Source organism: Chelmon rostratus, chromosome 22, assembly GCF_017976325.1.
Source record: "Chelmon rostratus isolate fCheRos1 chromosome 22, fCheRos1.pri, whole genome shotgun sequence".
NCBI classification, from domain to species: Eukaryota; Metazoa; Chordata; class Actinopteri; order Chaetodontiformes; family Chaetodontidae; genus Chelmon; species Chelmon rostratus.
Window position 1 is genome coordinate 13,835,411 of NC_055679.1, and position 26,851 is coordinate 13,862,261.

The window sequence follows — 26,851 nt, forward strand, 5'->3', positions numbered from 1 at the left end:
TTTTAACAGAGCGCTGGTTTCTTGTCATCTGGTAACAATAAGTCACATTACAGATGTTACAACACACATTCGAGACTGTACTCCTGTCAGAGAGTAAGCGTGGGTCGGATTTCTCTTCCACGTCCAACCCAACCAAAAAAGATTATAACATGGGGGCTATTCATCAAATTCGCTGGCTCAGGATATGAATTTTATGGAACGGTAAGTGTCAGTCTTGCAGGAATAGGTGCATCGTAGCTACTTTTTTGGCTTTAATTAAACCAACAATGTAAATCATATCAATGACAATGTCCTGTTATAGACCCAAGTGTTTCAAACTACACTGAAAAACTTTTTCAGCAATTCATTTCATCCCATTGAGAATTTGTGAACTATTTTTCATAAAAAATGAATTATATTACCACTGGGCGACATACAGTACTTGTTCCAAGTGCAGTTTCGCAGCTATTTTCTGTATTGCCTTATGTGAAGGGTTCAGGGGGCTGGAGCCATTCCCAGCATGTACTGGCCAAGAGTCAGGGTACACTCCATCACAAGATGTACTGTATGCATTTACAGGACACATACTGCATGCATCTATATATACAAATAAACAGACAACGCATTCAATTTAGAGTCTCCAGTCCCCCGTGTCTCTGGTTTGTGGGAGGAAACCGGAACTCCCTGAGGAAATCACACTGACACAGGAAGAACAGACTCCACAGAGGCCAGCCGGTTCGATAACAGGCTTTCTTGCTGTGGGGAAACAATGGGAATCACTGAGCCCTCGCACCAAAACATCCAGGTCCCACAACCATTCAGTGGACAGTCTAAAGAAAGTTTAAAACTCAAACTCATGGTAGATTAATTTGCTACCTGTGCAGCCTCTAACTTATATTGATGGGTTTTGTGGACTAAGGTAAAAAAAATATTTGCACAAGGACCATTTCTGGACTCTGAGGCCCCGGTAATTTATAATCCCTCAGTCATTTAAAAGACTGTAATGGGAATATTTACATTGAAGAAAAAAGAAATGGAAGTCCCTTGAGACATGTAGCGGCTGAGGCTCCTGCCTCTGGAAGCAGGTTTTACGGTGTCTATTGGTCAGTGCTCATCACAATCTAGTTTTTCTCAGTGCATTTGTTCACCCATTTTTCATTAAATTGTATGGTATGGAGGCCCAGAGGTGACAAATATCAATAATATGCTATCTGATTAAACAAAATAATAAGACAACATACAGTGGATGCATTTTACAGCCATAACTTTGACTAGTGTTTCCTTTTTCTGGTCCTGTGTTCCCAAGGTTAATAATTTATGTTGTGTTTGTGTGCCTTGAAACTTTTAAACATTTCCTCTGAACTGTTTTCTCTTTTTAGTTCAGCAAAACCAGATTCCAGTATCAATGCAATCAGTGCATTACTGGCACCAACTGTGTATCTGAACCTTTTTTTTTTTTTTTTGGTATTCACCACTAATATTAGTCACACACCTAGCCCAATCAAACAATCCTCAGTATTATATAAGCAACAGTAAAAATGGGAAATGTGAAATAAAGTGGAAATGTTACAAAGAAAATGAGGCAAATAGATAAAATACTGTGGGTAAAAATAGGTAAATGAGTGGATGTGTGCTGAAACTGACACGTTTATTTGAGCTTTCATTTGTTTTATCAACTTAACTGTTAAAATAAACCATGAAATTTCTCTTGTTTGGGGTGCCATAGAAAGAAATTCCCTCCTGCATTTAAAATGCTAACTCTGCGGAGTTAAATTACAAATAAGGCAAACAGCCTACCCGAAAAAAGAAGCGATGAAAAAAAAAGAACATTTAAGAGTTATGATTGGCTCAAAATCCTCCGCTCTGATACGACTTGGGTCTCTTTTTTTTCCAGGACATGGACAGACTGAAAAGCATCAGTGTTTGAGAGCTGGCGCTCATCCCAGCAACTCACAGTCAGTTCAGTCCAGCAACATGAATGTACTTCAATTTGTTGCCCCCATGTGGTGGTTATTAGAACAGCACTTTCTATTATTTCTCCCCCCCGACACACACGCATGCAAAAGAATGGTGCAACTTGATCTCCTGAACAGACGTCTATCTTCCAGACCATTATTGCTTCAGGCCGGTTGCCAGTATTTTTGTGTATTGGTGCATGTGGATTGAGATGTTTGTCCGTCTCCAAGGTTTCAATTTATGCGTAATTCTGATTTACACACTTGATAAGAAATACTTCACAATCAGTGGGCCGCACATATGTTTCCAGCGGCATAATGAGGAGCATATTTACATATGAACTCATAGCTTAGTGTGTTTTCTTACGCACATGTGACTGTGTGTGTGAGTGTGTGTGTGTAGGTGCAGTGCCTGCCTTGTGATGCTTATGCAACTAAAGTAACTTGAGCTGCTTCACCATGTCGAAGGCAAAGACCGGCGAGATCCTGCTGAAAAGCAGATGTCAAAGGTTTACGCAGATGGTTAGCTCAATCTGCAAATCCAAACTTAATCAAACGCAGCCTACACACTAACACCTGGGTTTATACCTGTCTGACAACTGTACCTGCAATATGATACTAAATTCCTCACTCAAATCTCCCAATCAACACAACAGCGATGTGTTAGAGACTTTTTATATGAAAACAATATACTTTAGCTGGTGTAGTTTACAGTATATCCCTTAATTCCTTAAAGGGATTGTGAGAAAAGGTTGTTTGTGTGATACAGGTCGGCGATTTGAGCATAGAGGAACGGAGGTGTGTTGTGGTAAGCAGATCTTCTCGTCTCATTTTAGTGCCAGTCCACTGCACATGTGAGCCCATGAGGGACAAGGTGAGAGAAACACTTGGCCTGCGTTGGGATGAGTCTCTGTTTTAAGTACAGTGCTTACCACATGGCCACATGGTAGGAACAGAAGGTGGTGTCTGGGTGCTGTCTGAGATTTTATTAGAAGCCTCTCTGTGCCTGTGCCAAGAAGTCCAAGAATATCCCTGTTTGCTAATATGCTTGCTTGGATCTCCATCTGTGTACTACCTCTGTCAGAGCATGTGCATGTGTCTTGGTTGTAAAGTTTTTTCCTTCGCTCGTGTGCTCTTATTTATGTGTATGTGTCTGTTTGAGGGGTTTACGAGGAAGATTTTTTTTTTTTATCTTTTATGTTTAATCTATGACATGCATGATATATAGATTTATATATGTGTAAATCTTGAAGGGTTGAAGAGAGGCAGATGTTTTTCATTTGAAAAAAGTCAAATCTTTTTTTATTTAAAATTAAAACCATGAGCATGTATAGTTAAAAGAATCTCTTCTAATGCAGAAAAGATAATGGTCCATCTACAACTGAATGTATGAACGTGCATGCCGTAATGAGATACAGTATAGGGCCCAACATAAATACTGTGTCGGGTCAGTGTGGGCTACGTGAAAATGTCACTAATCTAACACCATATGTATTACAGAAAGTACTGTAGGTAACTGACAAGGACAGAGGATGACAAAAGCTTGTTTCTTCCCAGTGACCATCCGTTTTGCAGGTTGAAATAGCGCCTGTCATTGGCAGCTTTCATCCAGCTAGCTGGTGGTGGCTAGCTAGTATTTTACGTTGGCTCCGTGAGTATGTTGCAAATGCTGTGTCTGTCTGACTTTATCTAAGCAGCTGACATGTTATGAAAAAATAACTCTATAAAAGGGGTTTTAAATACACCCTTAATGTCTACATGGAGATACCATGCTAAAACACTGAGGCTAAAAATGCAAGTCCTGAGCAAAATGTCAACATGCTCTCCAGCTGACAGCCAGTTAGGCTAGCTGACAGCTAACTTGTTTAAACTCAAAATTTTTACGTTAAATATTACAGGAAAAATGGGTTTCAGGATGAGAACTAACCGATGTGATTAGCAATCGCAGGTGATTACTAACTGTAAAGAGCATGGCTGCTAACATTAGCCTAAACTCTGATGAACTTCCAAAGGTTTGGGAAATACTACGCTGTGCAGTGGTCGTGACCAGGGCTTTTTGTTGTTATTGTTGTAAACATAACCTTGTAACTGCAAAAAAAAAAAACATAAATTTTAAAAACTGTAAAAATTAAGATAGTTAGTTAGCTAGTAAGCTAGTTAGCCAGACATGCTAGCAGACAAAAAACACAATTTAATCTGTATTTTAGGCCTACACTTTTATATTTTTGGTTTTGTTTTATTATGATCTTTTAAATGTCCAAAATATCAACTGCAGTCCATGCACACCACTTCAGCGTGCAGAGAAATCCAACACACCGACCACGCCTAGCTATGGTTCCTAAGATAAGATTGGTTGCTAACTGTTGCTCGGGGTAGGGGTTCAGCTAACACAACAACTATCTCAGTTAAATTTACAGTTCTGGTTATCTGACTTTTGCTTGCCTTTGATTACAATTAATTGATAAGGAATTTCCACTTCCTAATGGTAGGATTCCTTAACAGTCTTCTTGTTATGTAACTACTGACAACCGTTTATTGTTTTTCAACAGAAGCCCAAAGATTTGTATGCACGCTGCAATTTTTAGAAACAACAGTTTCCTTATATTGTAGACCATGCACAGATCGACACCACATGTTAACATAAGAGTAAAAAGACAAACACATATTCTAGCGTAGGTCTTTAACAAAATTGCTTTGTTTTGAACATAATTCTTTATCTGTGCAGAGAAAATAATCCGATTTGAAACATGAGTGGGTTTAGAACAGTTCAGAAGCCCAGACCTCTGACTTTTTTGTTCAAGGATGTCGTCCATCACTTGGCACTATTACACGGCCCTCAACAAAATTACTGTAATAGGGCAAATAAATTGTGAGAAAAACATTGTTAAAAGCCACTGAGAACACATTTGAAGGGAGGAAGCAAAATGTCAGAATGTGTGTTTCCCAGCCTGCATAATGAGATCAGTTTGGAACAGCTCTGGTTCACAAAAACACTGCCAGGAACACAGTTAACGGCAACCAACCAACCCTCAAAGAAACAAACATTCTGAGCAATTTGCAGATGAAGGGCACAATGAGAACTGTTTGTTCAGAACTCCTTTTCTTTTATCTCAGGGTTTTGTCTAAAGTTAACCTCTTGAGGCAAAAAATATGCATATCCTGCCACTTTCATTGCATCTATAAAAAGTACACAAGTATGAACAGCTCTCAGTCAGTTTTGTCCAGTATCCCAAATTTAGTTTGAATCCATTTCAAATCAATGCTCAGGAAATATGCGACAATCCTTTAAAGAACACAGACGTTGGCCTTAGCATTGTGAAAGAAAAACACTCTGCAGGTCATGACCATGGAGAAGCTCTCCATGGATTTGAAACTCTACTATACTGACAGTGTGCAATTCCATGGTCAGTATCTAAACTCTAGGCCCCTGGGGCACCCCTTCTTATTATTGTTCTGTACAAATCATGTCAGTAACATTGCAATCTTGCTTTGGGAAGTGCAGACCTTGTTTCACATATCAATGCAACAAGTACTTGCAACCAGTAAACACACCAAAGTAAAAAAGAAAGAATGATGGACAGGCTGCAAACTGCATTTTAAATGTATCTGGGTCAGCCACTCAAGGGAAATATATGGGAAACAGGTTTATGTGTTTGTTGTTCCAAAATATGTATGTTTCCTGTCCGTTCTACATGTAACGTGTAAAAAAAACATCACTGAAGAAATCCCAAGACAACTGTGTACTATCCACAAATTTATGTTCTAATATAATGCATTACTTGGCATGACAGGGAAGTTAAACAAGTTACACTTCAGTACAAACAAAGTATTACGAAAACAGCGTTGAAAGCCAATGTCTGCCATCTGGCCCAATGGAAAGGATATGAGAGCATAAGGCAGACATCAACACATTCAAGAGGAGTGCAGTGACTAAGCACAATGACAAAATGTCTGTTTTCCAGCCTCCAGTCTGGAACAACTTAAGTCTGAGTTCACACAAAAACACTGCCAGTAACAGAGGTAAAATCACTCCAACCTCAAGGAAATAAATATTGTGGGTAGTTTCCTGATGAAGAGCACAAACCTGAACTGTGTCTGGACCAATGGAAAGCTGTTTTTATTCCGTATGTGAGGGCTTTATCAATTCATCCCATTTTGAAATATATTAGGACAGATGGTTGTACACATAGTGTCTCCTGTGATCAACAGTTTGATGATTAAATGATTAACATGAAAGGTGCTGTTCATAGTGATGAACCCTCAGAGAATTATCACCTAACTCTGCTGTTCCCATCGGCTCTATGGTGCATTTTGTGCAGCTCAATGGTAGTTTTGGATTTATGGCCCACAGCTTACTGCCTATATTCAGTCTCGCTCTTCTCATCAACTGCTTCCAACAGTGCTAAACAGCTTCATTAGCAAGAACAAGAAACAGCAGACAAAGTTAGCCACTGGCTGGTGAACACTGTGCAGCACTTAGCAGCTAACAAGTTCAATAAGAGTTAATTTTTGCCAGGTGGCCAGAAACTCAACTCCAAATGAATGCTAGTGTCAGCCTGCAACTGATGATTGTGAAAACTGGCAACTGTTCACCACAACAACTTTACAAGGCGATAACGTCAGTCTCGTGTTTACATCTTGTTGCAGTGTTCCCAGGTGGCCAAATAATCTGCTAGTGCAAGTTTAAATGAGCAATTTGTGAGCACAATTTTGCAATCACTTGCCTAAGTAGCTGGAGCAACTGCAGTAATAACTCTGGTTGGTCGGGGCAAAATCTAGGGTGAACAGTAAGCAAGTTAGCCGCTAACTCCCATGTGTTAGGATGCATTTGGTGATACTGTGTGTCACAGATCTCTCCCCAGGTCACCTGGCTATACAGACTGCAGTGCACAGAGATCTGGGCCTTCCAACCTCAAGAAAAGAGAGAAAGAATTGCTCAAAAGGAGCCTTAACGAGTCACCTGTGCTGTTTGAACATATGCTGCACCAGGTGTTGCTCATTAACTGTAATGAAAGACTGGCCACACATTCAACTTGTCCCTCTACTATTTTGCACTGGGCAGGTAGAATATTCCTGTATAGGTGTGTATATCAAGGGCTGGAATCAGACGTGGAGCCTTGTTTTGTTAAATTTGGAGACATGAATTCAACTAAAATGCTTCATTTGCAGCCCGCAGTGTCCAACAGTCCACTGTGCACCAGTCAGCTGTTTAATGGAGAGTTCAGACAGTCCTCATCAGACAACCAGGAAATGTTACATCACTGTTTAATCACCAGGTGTTTGTGTAAAGACAGTAAATACAGGGTATCTCTACAGCTAGACTAAATTCACTGCAGGCTGAAAATAATAGAAGACTTGAACTCTACTGTTTGTTCTAGCTGTTCAAACACACTTACTTCAGTTGATGGAGACCAGCGATTTGAAATGAGTGAGCTGAAAGCTGCCGAATGGGGTGCTGATTCTCAGTGGAATTAATACACTGCAGAGCCGTATCATTAAGAATGGATGATTTATGCACGTGTTTGTATGCTGCTCATTTAAAAAAACAACTTAGACAGAATCAGGAGACTTTATAGTGGAGTTCAAGTAATGTTTGACACATGTTCAATACGCTGACAATCAGCCATAAACAAGTTTCAGCTCAGGGTTTAGAATTTACTCTTCTGTTTACGTTCTGGTCACAGATTGTGCCTGTGGCTAACTAGAACCAATAATCAGCAGGGCCATGGTACTCCAGGATTACCACTGTAAGACTTTGAGGACGGTGATTGATGCATGCAGGTCAAAATAAACCCAATATCACTATGTTTGGTTTGGTTTCGTTTAAATGAAGCCAGAAAACAATAAAAGAAAATGGTATTCATGAGAAAACGTGACTTGAGTGTGAGGTTTTCTGAGATTCTAAAGGTTTGTGCTACATGTTTAACACCTTCATTGTTTCTGAGTTGGTTGAGTGCATGTGCTAAGTTACTTTTAAGGGGGTTCTAAACTACTGAGCCAACAATGCGAACACCTTGCTCCCATGGCCTTTGGGGCCATCAAGTCATCTATCACTGTATGTCAGTAGTGACGTACGAGCGAGCAAAAAAGGGAGCTGTCTCTCATCTATTCTTCAGAAACAAAGTTCTCGAGAGAAATGACTCAGAGAAAGAGAAACACAAACAGAGAAAAAAGAAAAAAGAGGCTTCATTGATTGCTTCAGAGAGAGGAAATAGTTGTAGGACAGTTCTTGCCTTCTCATAACAAAAATCTGAGATGCTGTAAGTTTGCTTAGGTGACTGGCTGTTGGAAACTACCACATGCCTTCTCATTATGGAGGCTTTGAGATGCTTTGTGTACTTAAATGACAAACAGCTTGTTTTCGACATTAAAGGAACTTTCCATTCTTTTTCAGCCTCCCAGTTTGTGCAATCAATCCTAGCATTTCTGATTCAGCAGATTTTGGAGATGCATGGGGAGCCTGCTGAACGCTGTTTTTACAGCAGCATCCTCTGGGCCAATCAACACAAGTCTAACCCCCCGTTCGTCTTCCACTTTGTTGAAAATGATTCACAAATTTCCTGCAGTGCTGTGTTAGTTGATTGCACCACATTGCGAAAGAAGTTACAGGGAAAAGAGCAAAAAATCCAGTGAGTCATATGTTGTTGAATCTATCTATATGTATCTATAAGATTGGTGGTGTTATCTTACAAATGCATAAGTTAATAAAAGATTTAGTGGGTCGAATGAGCCTACAGATGCAACAAGAACATCATTCTGAAAAGATTTTGTTCAACTGATTATCTGGTGTGGGAGGAAAAGAAAAATGTGCACAATAAGCACATACATTTTTTTTTCTTACATATCTCGGGAAATCAGATATCTCGCGTTAGAATGTGAGGTGTGGAGAATTTCCACACCCGTGAAATGCGTCCAAGACGGCCTCTAAGAATGTGAGCAGAGTAACAGACCGAACTGCGACCAATTAAAGCCAGGCGTCAATTCCCAGCATGCTGTGATGGACGTCCACCAGCAAATGGGGGAAACATTTGGCCATTTATCTCCCCCAGCCCCCTTTCCTGCAAATAACATAGTGGAACACCACCCTGGTCCTTTTTGTTCATGTGTCTCTCTGGTTGTAGAGTGGAGTATATAACACAGAGGGTAACTGCGGGGCTTTTGGAGAGGAAAAATGTGGGGGTACAAAAATGAAAAGTAGAATAATTCACAGACATATGGGATCAATTGGGTCTGCTTTAACCTGCAGTTACAGTGCCATGCCTTCGGTCCAAAACAGAGCAGAAGAAATGTTTGCGTCAAGTGTTATGCAAGTCTTCTCTGGCCGTCTCATAACCTTTTTGTCAGATTTTCCAACGGCTTATTCACAGCTCGAGAGGTACAGCTGAATTTATTCGACTTCATAACCAGCGTCTGGGTTCAATGGCTGCCAGAGATCGTTTTCACATTTTTCCACACTTCACTTCTCCGACTCTTTTGATTTTTCCACAAACAGCCGACCCCACTCCAGCTTGAGTTTTTGCTTGCGCACCCTTTGCTGTTGTTTGGAGGACAGTCACCAGAATGCACTGTGGTGGTTTGTAGAGGTGACAAACGGTAGAAAGGGTGGAGGGAATACTAACAGCAGACATTTGGTTTAGCTTTTTTTGCGGTGAAATATTCCTGCTCCTTGCTGCACCTGCTCTTTGTTAGTGAACAGCAGTTTTTGGATGATGCTCCTCCAGACATTCTGATGACACCTTCAATTTAAATGACGACCTGACTCCAGCTCGCTGGAGAAGCCTCCCCCCTCCTCCTCCTTCCTTTTTTCCCTTACTGTTTCTCCATCTACCCCTCTCTCTCTCTCTCCTCCCCCTCTCTCCTTCTTTCCCTCTGTGTTTTTCTCCTGAGACTTCCAGTTTTTGAACAGCACACTGTTCTTACCTACTGGCCCTTCACCCCACGCTCACGAAGAGAGAGAACCACAGGTAAGCTCGCACATGGAAGCATGGATTTGTGATTTCCTGTTTGATTATTCCTCTTTATTTCTGTTTTCCGGATGGGATTATCAGCTGTCACTGCAAGGCTTTTGGGCAGTGGCTAGTGCTGCAGCACAGAAGGCAAAAATACGAGTGCATGGAGCAAAGAATAAGGGGTAGAAGTCTGATGATTTGCTCATTGTTTTAGGAAAACCAGCAACAGTGTACTAGCCTAGATCTTTCATGTTTATATGGATCTACAGTGCTCTTTTAGGACTGTTTTCATAGATTTCGTAACTTTAGACTTTTGAAAGCAATCTCTTGCACTTGGATCCAGTTTCTGTCTATATTTTTCATGTTTTTGGAATTAATCATTCTGGTTTTGCATGTTCTGCAATGCACATGATTTTGCACATGATCCCAAACTAGTTATATATCTGCTTTTAGCTCCTTGTTCTTTGTGTTATGCCTACAAACATGCCTTTTTGAGTGTTTAACACATAAAACATATGTTGAAGATTGATGTGACGCTTATGTATGCACATCTATTGTGTGCTCTTGGACCATCTGTGTTGCATTACTGCTCCCATAGCTGGTGTATGCAGAAATGTATCCCATCTATCACAGTTGATAGATGAAGTGGTGCTGGGAGCAGTGCAGTTTGGTCCAAGCTGCAGCTGTAATGATGTGGCTCGACACAGATAATTGAATCAAGGAGTGTAGGACTCACTGGTCTCCAGTCAGTTTACGTGAACTCTTGACCGATTATATAATACTCTTGGGAGTGGGTGTGGTGGTATGGTGTATGCAGAGGGGGCTAGATTGACATCTTTTTAGCATAATTGTTTTGTTTTGTAGCTCTTTTGTCTTTTGATTTTCTTTATCAGTAAATCCCTGATAAAATTTTCGAAATGCCCATTTTGACACTCATTCTCACAAGCTTACCAAACAAATTAATTTATGTCTCACAAATTTTGTTGTTCTTGATCCCTCTAATCTTTCTCTTATTCCATGCCTCCTCTTTCCTTCTCTCTGTTGGATCCTCAGAAGCCATGCTTCCTCTCCGCCTACCCCTGTTGGCCGTATTGATCAGTGTGGCCCTGTGCCAGTATTATGACTACGACTACCAGCCTGTCTCCATGCTAGGACCCTCAGGGCCCAACTGTAATCAAGAATGCGAGTGCCCAATCAACTTCCCCAGTGCCATGTATTGTGACAGCCGCAAGCTCAAGTTTGTTCCCATAGTCCCAACAGGGATCAAGTACCTGTACCTGCAGAATAACCAGATAGAGGAGATCAAGGCAGGTGTGTTTGATAATGTTACTGAAGGACTTCGCTGGCTGGTACTTGACAACAACCAGATTACCAATGCTAAGATAGCAAAGGGCACAATCGACAAACTCACAGGCCTTGAGAAGCTGTTCTTCAGCTACAACAACCTGACAGAGCCAGTCATCCCTCCCTCAAAGTCCCTTGATGAGCTGAAGATGATGCACAACAAGCTGTCCAAGTTCCCCTCTGGGCTCTTGACTGACAAGGAGAATTTGACCTCCGTCAACCTTCAGCACAATCAGCTGACCTCCGATGCCATCTCGGGGGCATTCAAAGGGCCCAAGAAGCTGCTGTCCCTGGATGTGAGCCACAACAAGCTGAAGAAGCTGCCAGCCGGAGTCCCCAGTTCGCTGGAGATCCTCTATGCTGACTACAACGACATTGACGGTGTCGGAGCAGGATACCTGAACAAGCTGCCCTCGCTGCAGTACCTGAGGATCTCCCACAACAAGCTGGTGGACTCTGGACTCCCCGCTGGAGTGTTCAATGCATCATCACTGGTGGAGCTGGACCTGTCTTTCAACAAACTGCAGTCCATCCCTGAGATCAACGAGCAGCTGGAACAGCTCTACCTCCAGGCCAACGAGATCAATAGTGAGTAGCAACTGGCAATCTTATTCAAATTATATGATACTTTCTTTTAAAATGTCAATTTAAAACTCTTCTCATTGTTTTATCCTGAATGTCTTATTTGACAGATTTATTTAAGGTGGCCTGTGGTCTAAAAATTGTGTTTACATTTAGCCTAAGCCCACTGCGCGTATCCTTTCAGTCAAACAAAATTTTTCTTTCTTTCCATGAAACATTTGCAAAGCCTACTTTTTGAATACTTCAAACCACGCATTGTTTACATCCATGCAGTCTTCTTCGCTACCTCTGCATTGCCATGCTTCTTCGAGTGTTATCGCCACCCACTGTCAGTCAGCAGAATAGCATGAACCCACAGAACACATGCACACTGAAAACAAACAGGATACCTTTGACCCCCGAGTATGAGGGTGTTGAAATGTAATGCATGTAATAACTTTTGTGCATTTTGTTTTTCTACCAACTTCTATAACGGTCTTTCTGTTTTTGATTTTCTGCAGAGTTTGAACTGGCAAGTTTCTGCAAGTTCACTTCACCCGTCAACTTTTCCCGCCTGAAGCATCTGCGTCTGGACGCCAACAATGTCACACATAGCAGCATGCCCCCTGACTATGTCAACTGCCTGCGCCTTGCTTCAGATATCATGTTTGAATAAGGACCCCCCCCAAAATCCATGACCTTTCCATGACCCCCTTATCTGCAGCTCAGCCCAAAGCCTTCTGGATTTAAATGTCATAGTATCCCTTCTTTCAAAGTACTCACATGTCTTTGCACATAAGTAGTATGCACATCTGGGATATTTTAATGGGATCTTACGTACATTAAATATATATTTTGAGTAAATCAAGAGCTGAGCAAATCTGAGATACAATCAATGGAAAGACAAGCTATCAAGAATTTTGCCAGCGTTTTTGCAACACATTCAATCAGATTGTTAAATTCAACAAGAATCAAACAAGTGTTTCAAATATTTGGCTCTAGATATGAATAAATATTCTCACTGTTGAAATAAGTATGAAGGCAAAAAAAATGTAAGTAAAAAAATAAAAAAAATATATATATGAAACATAAATAGCCAAAAGTTCTTTAAATAGAAAAGAATTCATGGTAAAACACACACTTTAAACATTCCAAACATTTGATTATAATGAATACAGACACACTGGAGTAAACAATGGCTCCAATGTCTCAATTCAATGCTAGTGTTATGTTGTTGTCCGTTTTGTGTGTTCCAGTGTTTAGCATGTATAATATAATGTGGGTACAGTAATTAATCCATTGCTGTGCAAAGGACCAGCAAATAAGGACTGCCTAATGTGAGAAATGATGAACAAATGTAAAATAGCAGTTACATAGCAGTCACATTTTCCACATCTTGAACAAATCAAAGTGGCTTTAATGAAAATACCAGTGCTATTTACTCATGTTTGCCATTGAATGCCTTCTTCAAATTCAAATGGTGCCAAGTCCCACTCATTGACGTCTTGGAACTGTTAAGTAAAATTTCTGTTTATGAAGTACTTGGGGTTGAAAGGTACAATAAATGACACATGATTAAAAGACAGTGGTTATTATCTTTGAAACAACTTTGCTCAGTTAAACCTTGAGATTACAGTATGATGTTTTCTTGAAATCACAAGTCACGTTGTTTCTTTACTTTAGCTAATTCCTAGCTGTCTACTGTCATGCGCATTGCTGATTTGTATACAACATTTGCATTACTTGCATGCAACCAATGGTACCATTCTTTGATAATAAACTACAGCTTTTGCAGTTAAGGTGCTTTCATTGTTACGTTGTTGTTTGCCATGTCTGATAAATGCTTCTTACCATTACAAAGTCAACTTGGCAGCAGTGTCACGTTGACTGAAGTTATGCTATTAGAATAATGCTGTTTCGGTAATTTTTCATTTCATTGATTTGTTTTCTGGCCTTTGACTCAGTAACTGGATTTGAACTTGGAATTACTGTAAGGAAACCAAACACAGTTGAATAAACTATATTTCCAACATATTTGTATGATATCACTTTTTAATCCTGCTCTAATTAACTTCTAGCATGTACTGAAAAACCAATTAATAAAGTCACCTCATTTGACTGAGCAGAAATGCAAGTTGCATATAGCCACAGTAGCCAGGCATCCCTTATCCATTATATTTAGCTAATAGTTTATGATTCATTAAATGCTACATTAATTTTTTGTAAATCTGTAATTAGCCCCTAATAAAGACTTTTTTTTTTTGCTTGATTGGTGTAATAAAACCACTACTTACACAATATAAACTATTTATGTGCTTTATTTTAAAGCGGTACTTTATTCTAAGGTATGCTGTGAATGAAGTAACCGACTTTGGGTATTCTGTACAAATCTTTGCATCAATGTCACTGACTACACAGTCAACTTATTGTACCCAGTCCAAGAATACTGAGAATATTATCGCTCTATAATGGTTCAAAACATTAGAATTTTTGGAATAGAGTTTTAGGAACAAGCTGAAGCCAAATTAAAGGAGCCAACAAACAAAAGGCCGCACAGTCTGCAGTCAGTCTTGTCCACAGAGAGAATACAGTATTTGAAGCAGTTAAAGATGTGTTTCACCTCATTACGATGGTGCATGATTAGTTGCAGATTGCTACTTGCTCTTTAGACTGTGATGGCTTTTGTTGCTGGCCTAACTCTTCAGGATGAAGTCATAATGATCACAAAAGGAAAAAAAGCTGAGTTTTATGAGGTATGGAAGATCCGTTTATTTATTCTCCAACACCTGTTGGTGTGTTTCACATATACTGTTTACATTCGTGGCCCAGCTGTTTTCAAGGAGCCATACATTGTGGTCTTAATTTGTATCTAGTATTCTCCAGACTTTACTTTGTGTCTGTCAAGTCATTAATTTACAGTAATGACATGGAGAACCCATCATCTTTGTTCTGTCCTATGTTTCAATGTAGCTGCAGAGTGAAGCAAAAAACCCAGCTGGTCCTGGAGGGATGCAGGGGTTGCAGGGTTTTTGCTCAATACCGCAGCTTTAAGATATTTTCTGTGTAAATGTACCCTTCCAACTGTCTCGGACCGAAACCACAAACGTCCCGTGACGATTTCAAAGTATTTTATTTTTTCAGTAAAGCTTCCCCGTGGAGCTTTAACACAAACATTTAAAGTTTCCTTAAGAGAGTGGTCTCCTATAGTGGGCTGTTTCCAATGAGATAGATTTTAGTGTGCATATTTGGCTTGCCAAGGGATACTCCGTGTGCACATCGCCACTTGTGGTCAAAATTGATAAAATTGTTGTCATTTTTCTACAACCCTCTGTTGAAAGTTATATTTTAGAGCCAATACTGAACCGCTTTTAAGAACGATTCATGCAGGGTCAACGAAAGGTTTTGCATCAGCACAGCTATTTTCCTGCAGAAAACCAAAGCTAAACATTTTTGCTCCCATGTTTTGTATCTCGACAGGCCAAAAACAATTTGAAAGAAAAAATAATTGTAGTGATTTCTGAATGTTTTTGGTCCCTTCATGAGGGTGAGGTGCTCTTGTGATTGGAGGAGTCTGAGAAATGTGTGTTTTATGGTGTGCCAGAGGGAAATAAAACAATCAAATCAGCACATTCCCTTTGGTTTCATCTTTCAAGATGGTACCATCCATTTTAGCAGGATCAAGGCAGAATACAGAATGTTTTATTATATTGTTTGTATTTCTTTGTCTTAAGTGTTTTTTTTTATTTTTAAGAGCATGTTAACAGGCGTGAATAACAGACGATACTGCTGCACCATATGTTAGCACACTCAGCAGTTACTGTACAATCTGTATTTTGAATATTTATCACTTTCATTACTGACAGTTATAACTAATCCACAATGCAATCACACACAGTTAAGTTGTCAGACTTTTTGTGTGTTGTGGACCCTTACTTTGAGATTTAACTGCACCTCAAAACAAGCTATTGTGCAAGTATGGTGTCGTATTATTCATTAAGGCTACAACTGGACTAAACTGTGGCTACGTCATCAGAAAAAGCCTTAAAAATCTGCTTTTCATTATCAGTTCCTGTGTTCCAAACAGTGTCAGCAAGTCTGAAAGCCACAGCAGAAAATTCTCAAAAGACACGAGCTGTACTCTTTTTGCAGTCATGAGATTTGAAATAATGCAATTTCTTCTCTTGTAGATCTTTTCTTCTCATCCCTTCCCTCCAGTGTATATAGCAAAATGCAATAAAGACACTAACTGCTGGAGATGAAAGAAGAAATTGAAACAACTTTACAACCCCCTCTGATATATCCTCTAAGATGTTCCTTGTGATACATGAATGCAGTGACACTGTGGATAATAAATCAGGAGTTTCGTCATTGTCTTTGCATGTGTACTCGACATTCACTTGTCACTTCTATTTACAGTATCGAGAGTGCCTAAACTGTAAAAACAGTTCTTGATGATGTGCACCACATGTGCTGGAACCTCTACTTATTACTCACGAGTTCCTTATTAGAGCAGACACTACTTACAGGCAGTAGGTCAGTTGGTTAGATACGTGGCATTCATAGTCATTACAAAAATGGCTTCCAGATGTCTCATTTGATTCCTGCTAGGTGTTTTGTAATTAGATCCAGCTGTAAAGTTCGGTTAAACTTCAAATTTGACCCACTTACTGTGTGTGAATGAAAGCCAGTAGAAGTCTGTCTATCAGTCGGTGCTGGGAGGTAATTTAAATACCAGCACTTCCCCATGCCATCCAATACAAGTCAGGAGTTAGCAGTCGAGTCACTTCCACGAGCATTACAACATGTTACATGTTTGTTTTAACATTTTTTCACATTTCACATGTTTTTATATGGTCATTTGTACAGATTTTCAATCTAAGACAATTTCCTCCTCTTCCTCCTGAGTCGCCCTTATTTAAATCCTGAGTGGAGCTCCTGCTGCCCGTGTCTAGACAATAAAGCCCTTTATAAAGACTTAAGCCTCACATCCTCCTGCTTGAGACTGTGAGTGAAAGTATAATCAGCTGTTTCAGCCTGGCAGCACAAGTCCAAAGATCATCCTTCAGTCCAGACCTTCTCCAGCTGTTCCATCTCTTTATCTCTCTGCTTTTATTCATAATCTTTGTTCCAACGTAACCCTGATCTGGTCTCTAACTTTTATCTGGAGATTTTTCACTCAACTTTAAATTTCCAGGTCTCTCGTAGCTGTTGTTAGATATTTCCCTTTCCTCTCTTATTTCAAGCTCTCGCCCTTGCCCCCCAAAACTGTATCCATGGGCTCCAGATGTCCCATCTGTGGTCTTAACGCAGACACGCACAGAGCTGAGATGAGATCAAGGGCAAGAAGATGGGGAGTGGTGACAGAAGTAAAAAGTAACGGCCTGAAGCATCAAAGTAAACCTGTGTGCTTCTCCACATATCCAATTAAATTCGATTTTTTTTGTTCATTTGTTTGTATTACAATAATGAATTCCAACCACCAGCCACCACAGAGATGAAGGTTTGCTTCAAGATAGTTGTAACAACAACTTGGTTGTGCTTTTAATAAATACAGCTGACCGTGTTCCTGGTTACACAAGGAGCGATGCTGGGCTATGAAGCGATTTTAACATAGTGGCGACACGTTCTGCACGTCATCCCAAAAAGCATAACATAACAATTGGAAAATGGTGTCACAAACCCCCCGCAAATGCTCTTTATTTTGATCCATTTGGTCCAATACATTTGAAAAGTCGTGAAGAGCCATATGATCAAATTAATAAGTTTGCAGGGAGCCAACAGGAAGTCAGCTGACTGCACATCCTCCAACCAGCTTGACTCCAGTGCTGTTGTGGGCCCAAAAACGCAGATGCATAAGGTTGTTGTTGTTATTGTTGTAGTTGCATGAGTGACTCCCACTGGATTGTCAGGATGACTACAGGCACTGGGGCCAGCATGAACCTATGTGAAGCTCTGAGTCACTTGTGACATTAGCAGTAACAATGACCATATACGTAGGCGACTTAATATTCAAAATTTACAGAAATATAAAAAAAAGAAACAGTACAGGAGTATCAGCTGATATATCTCATTCTAGAAGACTCTACAGTACACTTAGTGCTCTGTGAGACTGTATTAGGCACAGCAGGACTAACTGCAGGATGCTAACATGCACACAATGACAATGGCGTGCTGATATTTAGCAAATATAATATTTTTCATCATCACCATCTTAGTTTAGCGTGATAGCATCATTTATCCTGAGGGGAACATGAATCTCAAATTTCATAGCAATCCATTAAATAGTTGTTGAGACACTTTGCTCAAAACCATAAATGTCAACCTCATGCTGGGACTGGAAGAAAAGTCATTAGAAATCATCATCTCAGAACCATGTCTGGACCAAAATTTCATGTCAATCCATCCATGACCGACAGTCCACCTCCTGACAGACAGACCAACATTACCATCCTTAGCATCGCAGCTAGCATGGCTAAAAACATTGAGGAGAAACACCCAAACAGGAGCACCCTTGCAGATATCCTTCAAATACAAAATAAATCCTGGGACTACAGTACAGTTGGCAAGTATGTCTTAAGATAAATATCAGCAAACATCAAACTAGAAACGCACACAAATTATTGTGCTTGTCGGATAAAATGTTGTCTATTGCGGCAGGTTTACTGAAATTAGAATTTTCCATGGTATCTGACGGGTGAGTCACTACAAACTTTTACTTCCACATAAGTGGTTAACTGTAATTGTGGTCTGGAGCTCCTGCACTACCACAACAGACAGTGTTGCATTGTGAAGTTGCTTCTGGCAATGACCCCGTGTAAAAACTCTCTACAGTGACGTCAGTGAGTAATATATGATTGCTGATAGGCCTGATGGGAAAAACTACAAAAAGACGCCTTGGGTTGTAAAAAACAGGGAATTTCCTGTAAAAAGTTGGGTGTGAACCCCTATAAGCTCCTCTCTAACATCACCTGAAAGTCTTGTAAACACACCCCAAGGCCTTTGTGCTGAAATGAGCCATAAACTGGTCATGCACCCATCCCCCAGAGTAATGGGTTAAACAGCATATCCTCCACTGCAGACCAAATGGTTAAGTTGGGTGGAGTGACAGCAGTTTAACCCTCAACACTGATGACTTCAATCTCTACAAAAGAAAAAGACGAAACAAGACGAAAGAGGCGGAAAAAAATGCTGGGCTGGCAGAAAAGTAGGCACCACAAACTCTGAAAGGACATCCCAACTCACACACGATCGTCCTCCCACCATCAAACATATGCTCCATCCTCTCTGTTCAGCTGGTGCATGTCCAAAGTGCAGCCTTGGGGGAATCAAACCAACAACAATACAAGTCTAACCGGGCTGGCTTGCAGCACTGACCACATCCGAGCCACTGACGCTGTGGACAATCATCAAAGCTAACCATTGGAGAAGCAGAGGAACCAAACCTCACCTGGCTGCATGCAGACCACTCACAACAGTTGGAGAAGCAGGTAAAGATGAATTGTTTTTCTTCAGTAATAAATCTGTTTGAGAGAGGAGGAGTGAAAGGCTTTGACAAGAGAGGGCGAGTGCATTTTTTTATATGGTTTACATCTCATTGGACTTATCTTTAGTTTTGATGTGGCGCACCTTGCCAGCCTCTGTTTCAAAACTTACAGGTAAAAGTGGTGTAGCAACCTTGCAAGTAAAAGAAGGCTCTGAAGGTGTTTCATGTAAATTAGTTACATGCAGTTTTGTCAGTTTATTTTAGACAGTTTGTTTAATGAATTAGGATGCTTAACATCAGCACCTAGATAGAGATACAGATAGACTCTTGTCATCAATCAGTTTACAGCGGTTTTACAATGAAGCTTTCACCTTAAAATGAATGAACTCAGAAAAAACAACATGTGGCTGTTTGAGGTCTGCAAATGACACACATCTTTGGAAAGTCACTTTTACTGCCAAACATGTTTTTTTCCACATAATAATCATCCATAAACAAAGTTATGCTACTTTCTCATCTATGGATGCAATAAGCCATGCAAACTCATGAAGTGGATTTCAGCAAAGCCATCAACTGGAACCGATCCCACAAAACCGATGCAGTGCAAATGCAACCCGTTGTGTAATTAACATAGCTGGCTCTGACACAAAGCCCCTGGCAGGAAATTGGCATTATCATATTCCTCTGCATGTGTTTTTCCTTAGTCTGTCAAGCAGATCATAGACAACATTTGTTTTCAGTAATATGTTTTCCATTTTGCAGAGATATGTGAAGCCCTGACACACCATTCTCAACAGTTTGGATATTTACTTGTAAATCCTGACACACATTATAAATGGCTATTGTGTTTAAACATGAATTGAAGGGTGCCCCATCTGTTGTGTGTTTCCATCAAATCACAGTCAGTTTAATTAAATGTAAAAAAAAAAAAAAAGAAAAGTAGCGTAACCATGGTTCAGTTCTTCACAAATAATTAATTGCATCTGTAAACTTTATCCACATTCCTGACACCTAGAATAATGGTTTTAGAAGCCTGTAAAAAGACAGATGTGGCTACCTTTGTTCTAACTATAGAACAAAATCCTGGCTTGACTGATTCTTGATTTCATCCCAAAACCTTTTACAAGTCTGCTGGTTGGCCATAGTTGTAGAAAGGCTGATTGGAAGCACATTCTTAGTTTAAAGGTTGCAAGCTGGCTGTCCTGGTCCTGAACAGACTGAGTTGCATGCCAAATAACTGTACGGACAGCTCTGACAGCAACCTGCATCATATTCAGAGACAGGACAGGACATCTGCCTCTCATAGTTTACTATGTGCTCAGGAAGCCACTATATGCCTTTTACTCCCAGAACGAGGATTGGACATATTTCTAAGTATCTTGACTCATATGGAATCAGATGCTACCTGGAAGTTTTATTTTTTGAGACTAGCTCTAACATTAAAAGATGAAGGCATGGAGAACAGCATGCAAAGAAGCGAAGTCACCTTAGGCAAGTCAAGCTTGTTAGGACAGTACAGTGACTGAAACAAATGTGTCCATTCATCAAGTTTGTAAATTGTCCTTGACGTACAGTTCCTATAAATGGTCTCAGGACACTTGTCTGAATGTGTAATTGATCATACAAGATTACAGACATGTGCACAGGAATGATTACTGTTCACAAACGCACCCTGGCAAACACAGGAGGAGCTCTAATGGGATTGCACGGCTGATCGTGGATAAGTGTTGCCCCTATCCTCACACAACTCAGCTGGGATTATCCTGTTGCATTCAAGCCTTTGCCGTCATCACTGGAAATTAGCGCAATCTCATGCAGGCATGTCGAAAGGTCACCTGACACTAGCTAGCGTCTACAAAAACAATTTGCATGTCCAGCGTTCAATAAAATCCCCCCCAGTTTAAATCCTGATCTCCATCCCATAACACCATTACATCTCATGCCTGAAGACAATGTTTTGTACAGTAGGGTGCGTCATCTTTGTTCTGGATGTGCTAGCAGCCTATGTACTGATAACTCACCATGAAGCGGAAATACATCAAGTACCTAATTGTCATTCGTGCAAGGATTACCTTTAGAAAACCCCCTATGCTCTATGCCGGCTTTGTAGCACTTTGCAGTTGCCTGACATTTTTCAGCCAAATATTAATAATGCTCCTCTTCATCCAAAAAGTGCTTTGGAGTAAACTGAAGGTACTGAGTTCACATAGCTGCCTTCAATTTAGAGACATTGATCTGTACATCACAATTACACTGAGCTGTGTTTGTGTACTTTTTGACTATCCCACAGTTTCTGTTGACTCCCAGCACTGTAAGACTTATAATTCACATAAAGCAGATTAATGAATCCTGATGGCACCGTGGACGGCAGCAGCACAAAATTAGCACAAAGGTCAGCAAAGGACTCTTAGGGATTTGTGAGTGGTGTTAAATAGTGATCAAGCATGCCAACCAACTGGAGGAAGGGCTGTGCATGTGGATGTCACCAAACAAAGAACAGGTAGGCCTGCATTAGCCTGTTTCTAAGTGGGCCATGTCTCAAGCGCTGAAAAGGCTTAGCACACTATACACCACCCTTGACCTCTGATCTTGGGAGAATCTGATTGGCCAAGAGAAGCTTTGGTGTCATCATGAGTGACAGGCTGGCACATGGTGAATGAAAAACTAGTGGTACAAATAGAGGGAAGTCAGAGGTACAGCCTCATCATTTGGAACTACGCTTGAGACTTTGCTGAGAAGGGACAATTGGCAAGAGGCAACTTAAACTGAGTTTAAGGTAAGATGCATTTCTGGAAGGCAAAGAAATTGATACCTCTGGATGACAGAGTTGGAAATTTGATAAATGTTTGTCTTGCAACTTCAGCTTTTGGGGTTTTATCTTTATGGAAGCATGGATACGCTTTTATCATTTGCACTACACATTGTACCCCAAAGCTGGGTCGAGGAGTTTTGACACTTGCACAGTGAGAAAGCAGGGGCACTTATCTCAAAACAGGTGTGTCGACTTTGTCTTTGAAGTGAGGCCATCCATGGAAAACCATGGCCTACCCGAAATGAGTTCCAGACAAGCATGGAGTGCATCAAGAATTTAAACAAGCACCAGATGGCAACTGAGAGGAATCAAGTAGTGCCTCAAGAGATGGGTGGATAGAAGATGGTAGCTGACTACAGATTGTGTTCCTTTCAGCTTTTGTTTTTGAGCTTCTCTGTTGCATAGCGCACTGTATATATTGTATCCCACCTTCACTTTTTGCCTTTTACAAATATTAGTGGTTAGTACCAAGACATCTGCCCTTTCCCTGAACTGTCATCCCTAACAAGGAGAAGAATTCAGTTCTCCTCAATTGAATATGTGCAATGCTGAGCAGAAATGTATGCATGGTTGCATATGTGTTCAGTTGCATGCATCATTGTGTCAACTGTACAAACCAAAGCAAATGGAATTAGAGTTGTGTGGCAGGCTTACCCATATATTGTGCAATCAGTCTGAGGAACAGTATGCATCTTATAACTGACATGCAACGTCTCCAAGTCTGAGCTTCAATGTTCTCCTAATGCAATTAAAGTTGACCTGGCTCTGCATCCTGTCTTTGGGGCTTTAACTGTCATTGGCAGGCAAAGCAATGACCCAGAAAGGGCAGGTTTCCTTGCTCTGTTGGCAGCTACCTTTGGAATTTAATGATAATGACATTAGTGGTCGAATAGGCTACATACGCTGGTGGTGGTAAATTTGGGACAGAAGTTTGTGAACACTTAGTCATTCGATGCCATGTGATCTGCAGTATTTTAAGTGACTGAATGTTTCTGTTTCTAGAGTGTATAAGGCCCGATCAAGACTGTTGTTAAACAAGAATCATGAAACAAGACATGTCCTCAAAAGCAAATAATTGTGTTGTTCTTCACTACAGTGTGGTCTTAATTCCTAAAGTTCTCAGTCCTCTGCAAACTTTAACATTTTATCTGATCTTTATGTTGGATGTCTTGAGCATTCCAGTGTCTCTTTGCCCTGTGCTGATTTAAGGCCTGTGTAAAACTTTATAGCACATTGCACAGCTTTCTATAATGTTGTGTGTCCGTTTTCATCATAGGTCAGGCAGTGAAATGGCACTTCTCCTGAGTCTTCTCTGCATCCTGTGCCTGGTTGGGGTAGGTACAGGCCAGGACATGCCTTATGAGGAATATATGGCCCAGATCCAAGCCTGCCCTAAAGAGTGTCGCTGCCCACCCAACTTCCCTCGTGCTGTCTACTGTGATAATAAAGGCCTGAAGAGCATTCCCAGAATCCCGCCACACACATGGTATCTTTACCTGCAGAACAATCTAATTGAAGTGCTGTCAGCAGATGCCCTGCGTAACGCCACTTCGCTGCGCTGGCTGAACCTAAACCGCAACAAAATCACAAGTGAGGGAGTGGAAGAAGGTGTCCTGACTGCAATGCCTCACCTGGCACACCTCTACATGGATGAAAACCTCTTGTCTTCAGTGCCATCTCCCCTGCCAGCAAGCCTGGAGCATCTACGTCTCTCTCGCAATCGCATCTCCAAGATCCCTGCTGGTGTCTTCATTGGTCTTGATAAGCTTAACCTCTTGGACCTCCAGGGTAACAAGCTGATGGATGATGCTGTGACTGAGGTGAGCCTGAAGGGTCTAAACAACCTGGTACAAATCAATCTAGCAAAGAACCAGCTGAGTAACATGCCTCTTGGCTTACCACCCACCACCACCCAGCTTTTCCTTGATGGCAACAACATTGAGAAGATCCCAGCTGGCTATTTCAAAGGTTTGCCAAAAGTGGCATTTCTGAGGCTCAACCACAACAAGCTTGGCAGTAGTGGAGTTCCCAAAAATGTGTTTAATGTCTCCAGCATTTTGGACTTGCAGCTGTCCCACAACCAGCTGACTGAGGTTCCCCTCATTCCCTCAGGCCTTGAGCACCTTCACCTCGACCACAACAATATCAAAAGTAAGTCTGCAACATTTTCCCAAAGCAACTTCTGCAAGAGAATGTTCCTTTTATGAATCTATTAAACAGAAGTGTTTATCAGAGAGGGATGCTATGGTAATAGCAAACCATAAAGCGATGGTAAGTCTATAACTTAAATCTCTTTGTGTATTTACCAGGTGTAAGCGGCTCCAGTGTCTGTCCTGTCGCTGTCGACACTGTGGACGACTCCGTCAATGACAGCGTTCCTCGTCTGCGCTACCTCAGACTTGATGGCAATGACATTAAGCCACCAATTCCCAGGGATGTAATTCTGTGCTTCCGTCTCCTGAGGTCCATTGTCATCTGAAGAAAAAAAAATCCTCAGCATGTTCTAAGCTAATTCTGATTTCGGAAAACTAATGACTCAGTAATGTCGACACTTCGCTGATAAATGAGATCTGTGAATGTATGCAACAAAAAATGGTGACGTGTAATATTTGCATGTTTGTAATATTTGATGCTAGTTGGGATCAACTTGATTTATTGCTGTGACTTAGGGAAAAGTTAATTCCAGTTCCAGAAAACATGGATTTTTCAGTGGAATTTTAACAAAATCTAAAACAAAGTACAAATTGACAAGGAACTGGTGGGTAAGAAGCTTTGGTGAGGATGCAATCTGTTGACCACTAGTTGTGCCTTATGTTGACGTAAACATCTGCATGTACAAGTCAGACTGAAAATCTGATTAGAATTTAGCATGACAGTGATTTAGACGGATAACATGTATTAATGGCATGTGGAGAACTTTGCGGACTCATTGTCATTATGCTTCTTTGAGCAGGAGGCAGAGCTTATCAATGTGTAGAAAAAATATCACTTTTAATTTTTTTTTTCTATTGTTTCAGGTAAACCTTTGCTTTATATTTGTAGACTTGAAGCCAAATTTATGGTCTTGTGTTCTAGGTTTGTGGTCTTACTTACTTTTTTTAAATTACTCTATTCCACAAATAAGCATATTTACTGTAGGTAATTTATTTTTATTTAATATTGGAGAAAAATGAGCAGAAACCTGACAGTCCTGTGAATATTCATGGCCAATATTCCTTGATGTTTTGTATACAAAAGAAATGTGATAACTGTTTTCAAAAAATGCCAACACACTTTTTAATTCTGGTCATTATTTTTCTGAATAAACTGAGCAAAAGATTATATTTGAATTGTCTTCAATTTGAATAAAACGTCTGAAAATAAACATGTGTCCCGGTGCAATTTTGTCATTTTTCATACCTCCAGCAATGACTGTAAACTAAATGTAAATATTTATCACAAGCCTGCAATTTTTATTTGCTAGAAAATTTGAATCAGGCATTAAAATTTGTTTTTTTTCCATGACGTTTTATTCAGGATGCATGTAATGGATACTTTAGGGAATTAATCTTGTCACCAGAAAGCGAACATACAGTAGATCATCATCCACATAGTGCCTGTCTTCATTCATCCAGGTAACAGTAGAGTCACATTAGATGAACTGTGTAGCTGTGTACTGTCTTAAATGACTCACTCACACACTTTTGAGCTATGAAATTACATTAGTGCCAAATGACATGCATGAATCAGTGCTTCAGTAATTTCTTCATGATCATGATCCTGGTCCATATATATGGGTATAATAGACTTCTTTTTTTTTCTGAAAAATGAAAAACATGATTAATACATTAAAATTTATAGTGCTTTGTGTGACAGTTGAGCAAGAATAACAAAAGGCCTGCAAGTTATCTCAAGTGCTAGATGCTTAAAATAAGTAGTGAACAGATATCTGTGCAAATAATGAAAGCCACAGCCAGCCAGCCACCTGGGCTCTGTAGACACCTGGAGTCTGCAGACACCTGGAGACAGAACAGTCTGGTAAATGGTGGCATAGTTGCACTATATATGCGTCTGCCGCAGTTTATGAGACTGTCAGGATTTAAGACAGTCATAATGGCCAATGTAACCAGTTATTGTCTACATTACTTTTTGACTAAAAGTAACCTTTTATATATGTTCTAATAACTTAATTTTTATGAAGTAGACATTTTACTTTACAGCAACCCTATGTCCAGAATTAACCGTCAAATATAATGCATGTTTCTGCCAGCATAAAATTTCCACCTCACCGTCAGTTACTATATGAATGCTTCTACAGAGTGGACCAACTCTGCAGGACTTCTCAGGATCATTACAGTACACTCTGCCGTATACTTTGCACATCAATCACTGTGTCAAGACATTTTGGGATAAATCGTATTCAGTTCTTTGCCTATTGAGAATGCTTGGCAGAAGAAAAGTGCTGAATATAAATCCCGGCTTATATGGCGGGTGCAGAAGGATGTCTGGCAGTCCCACTACGTCCTTTTCCCCTCACTCATCAAAAGGTCTAGAGTTACCATGGGAGGGAAGAGAGAGGTGGACAGGTTGAGGCAAAACCGTGGCCAAATAAAGCTGACAAAGTAAAGCTAGCCAGTAGCTGTGTGTGTTGTTTTATGTTCAGACAATGGACACTGAAAACAGTCTTCAAGTGCATGTAGCATCTTCTTGACATGCACATCAGTACAGAACTGCAAAACAAGCACTTGCCTTGGGTGTCTTCATCTCTGGCCCCCCTTCACATCAGCTT

The 26,851-nt window shown here is 40.4% G+C and overlaps 2 protein-coding genes across 3 annotated transcripts; both read left to right on the forward strand.

Moving 5' to 3' along the window:
• The first annotated feature begins 9,293 nt into the window (after positions 1 to 9,293).
• On the forward strand, positions 9,294 to 14,057 carry lum (lumican). The gene is made up of 3 exons (XM_041963865.1): positions 9,294 to 9,898; positions 10,937 to 11,815; positions 12,310 to 14,057. The coding sequence occupies exons 2-3, from the start codon at positions 10,942 to 10,944 to the stop codon at positions 12,462 to 12,464; spliced, it is 1,029 nt and encodes a 342-aa protein (XP_041819799.1). The 5' UTR covers positions 9,294 to 9,898; positions 10,937 to 10,941; the 3' UTR covers positions 12,465 to 14,057.
• Positions 14,058 to 19,169: 5,112 nt separating this feature from the next.
• On the forward strand, positions 19,170 to 25,388 carry kera (keratocan). Of its 2 annotated transcripts, none has more exons than XM_041964227.1 (3): positions 19,170 to 19,275; positions 23,360 to 24,234; positions 24,393 to 25,388. In XM_041964227.1, the coding sequence occupies exons 1-3, from the start codon at positions 19,244 to 19,246 to the stop codon at positions 24,560 to 24,562; spliced, it is 1,077 nt and encodes a 358-aa protein (XP_041820161.1). In that variant the 5' UTR covers positions 19,170 to 19,243; the 3' UTR covers positions 24,563 to 25,388. The 2 variants fall into 2 exon arrangements, with proteins under 2 accessions (XP_041820161.1, XP_041820163.1); XM_041964229.1 differs by lacking the exon at positions 19,170 to 19,275 and adding an exon at positions 21,986 to 22,047.
• The last annotated feature ends 1,463 nt before the right edge of the window (positions 25,389 to 26,851 follow it).

Bases quoted from the DNA above. Each gene is read 5' to 3' on its own strand.
- kera (XM_041964227.1), top strand. From the start codon at position 19,244: ATGCAGACCACTCACAACAGTTGGAGAAGCAG. The intron at 19,276-23,359 runs GTAAAGATGAAT...TTTTCATCATAG, and splicing joins CACAACAGTTGGAGAAGCAG to GTCAGGCAGTGAAATGGCAC. The intron at 24,235-24,392 runs GTAAGTCTGCAA...TGTATTTACCAG, and splicing joins CGACCACAACAATATCAAAA to GTGTAAGCGGCTCCAGTGTC.
- lum (XM_041963865.1), top strand. From the start codon at position 10,942: ATGCTTCCTCTCCGCCTACCCCTGTTGGCCGTATTGATCAGTGTGGCC. The intron at 11,816-12,309 runs GTGAGTAGCAAC...GATTTTCTGCAG, and splicing joins CCAGGCCAACGAGATCAATA to AGTTTGAACTGGCAAGTTTC.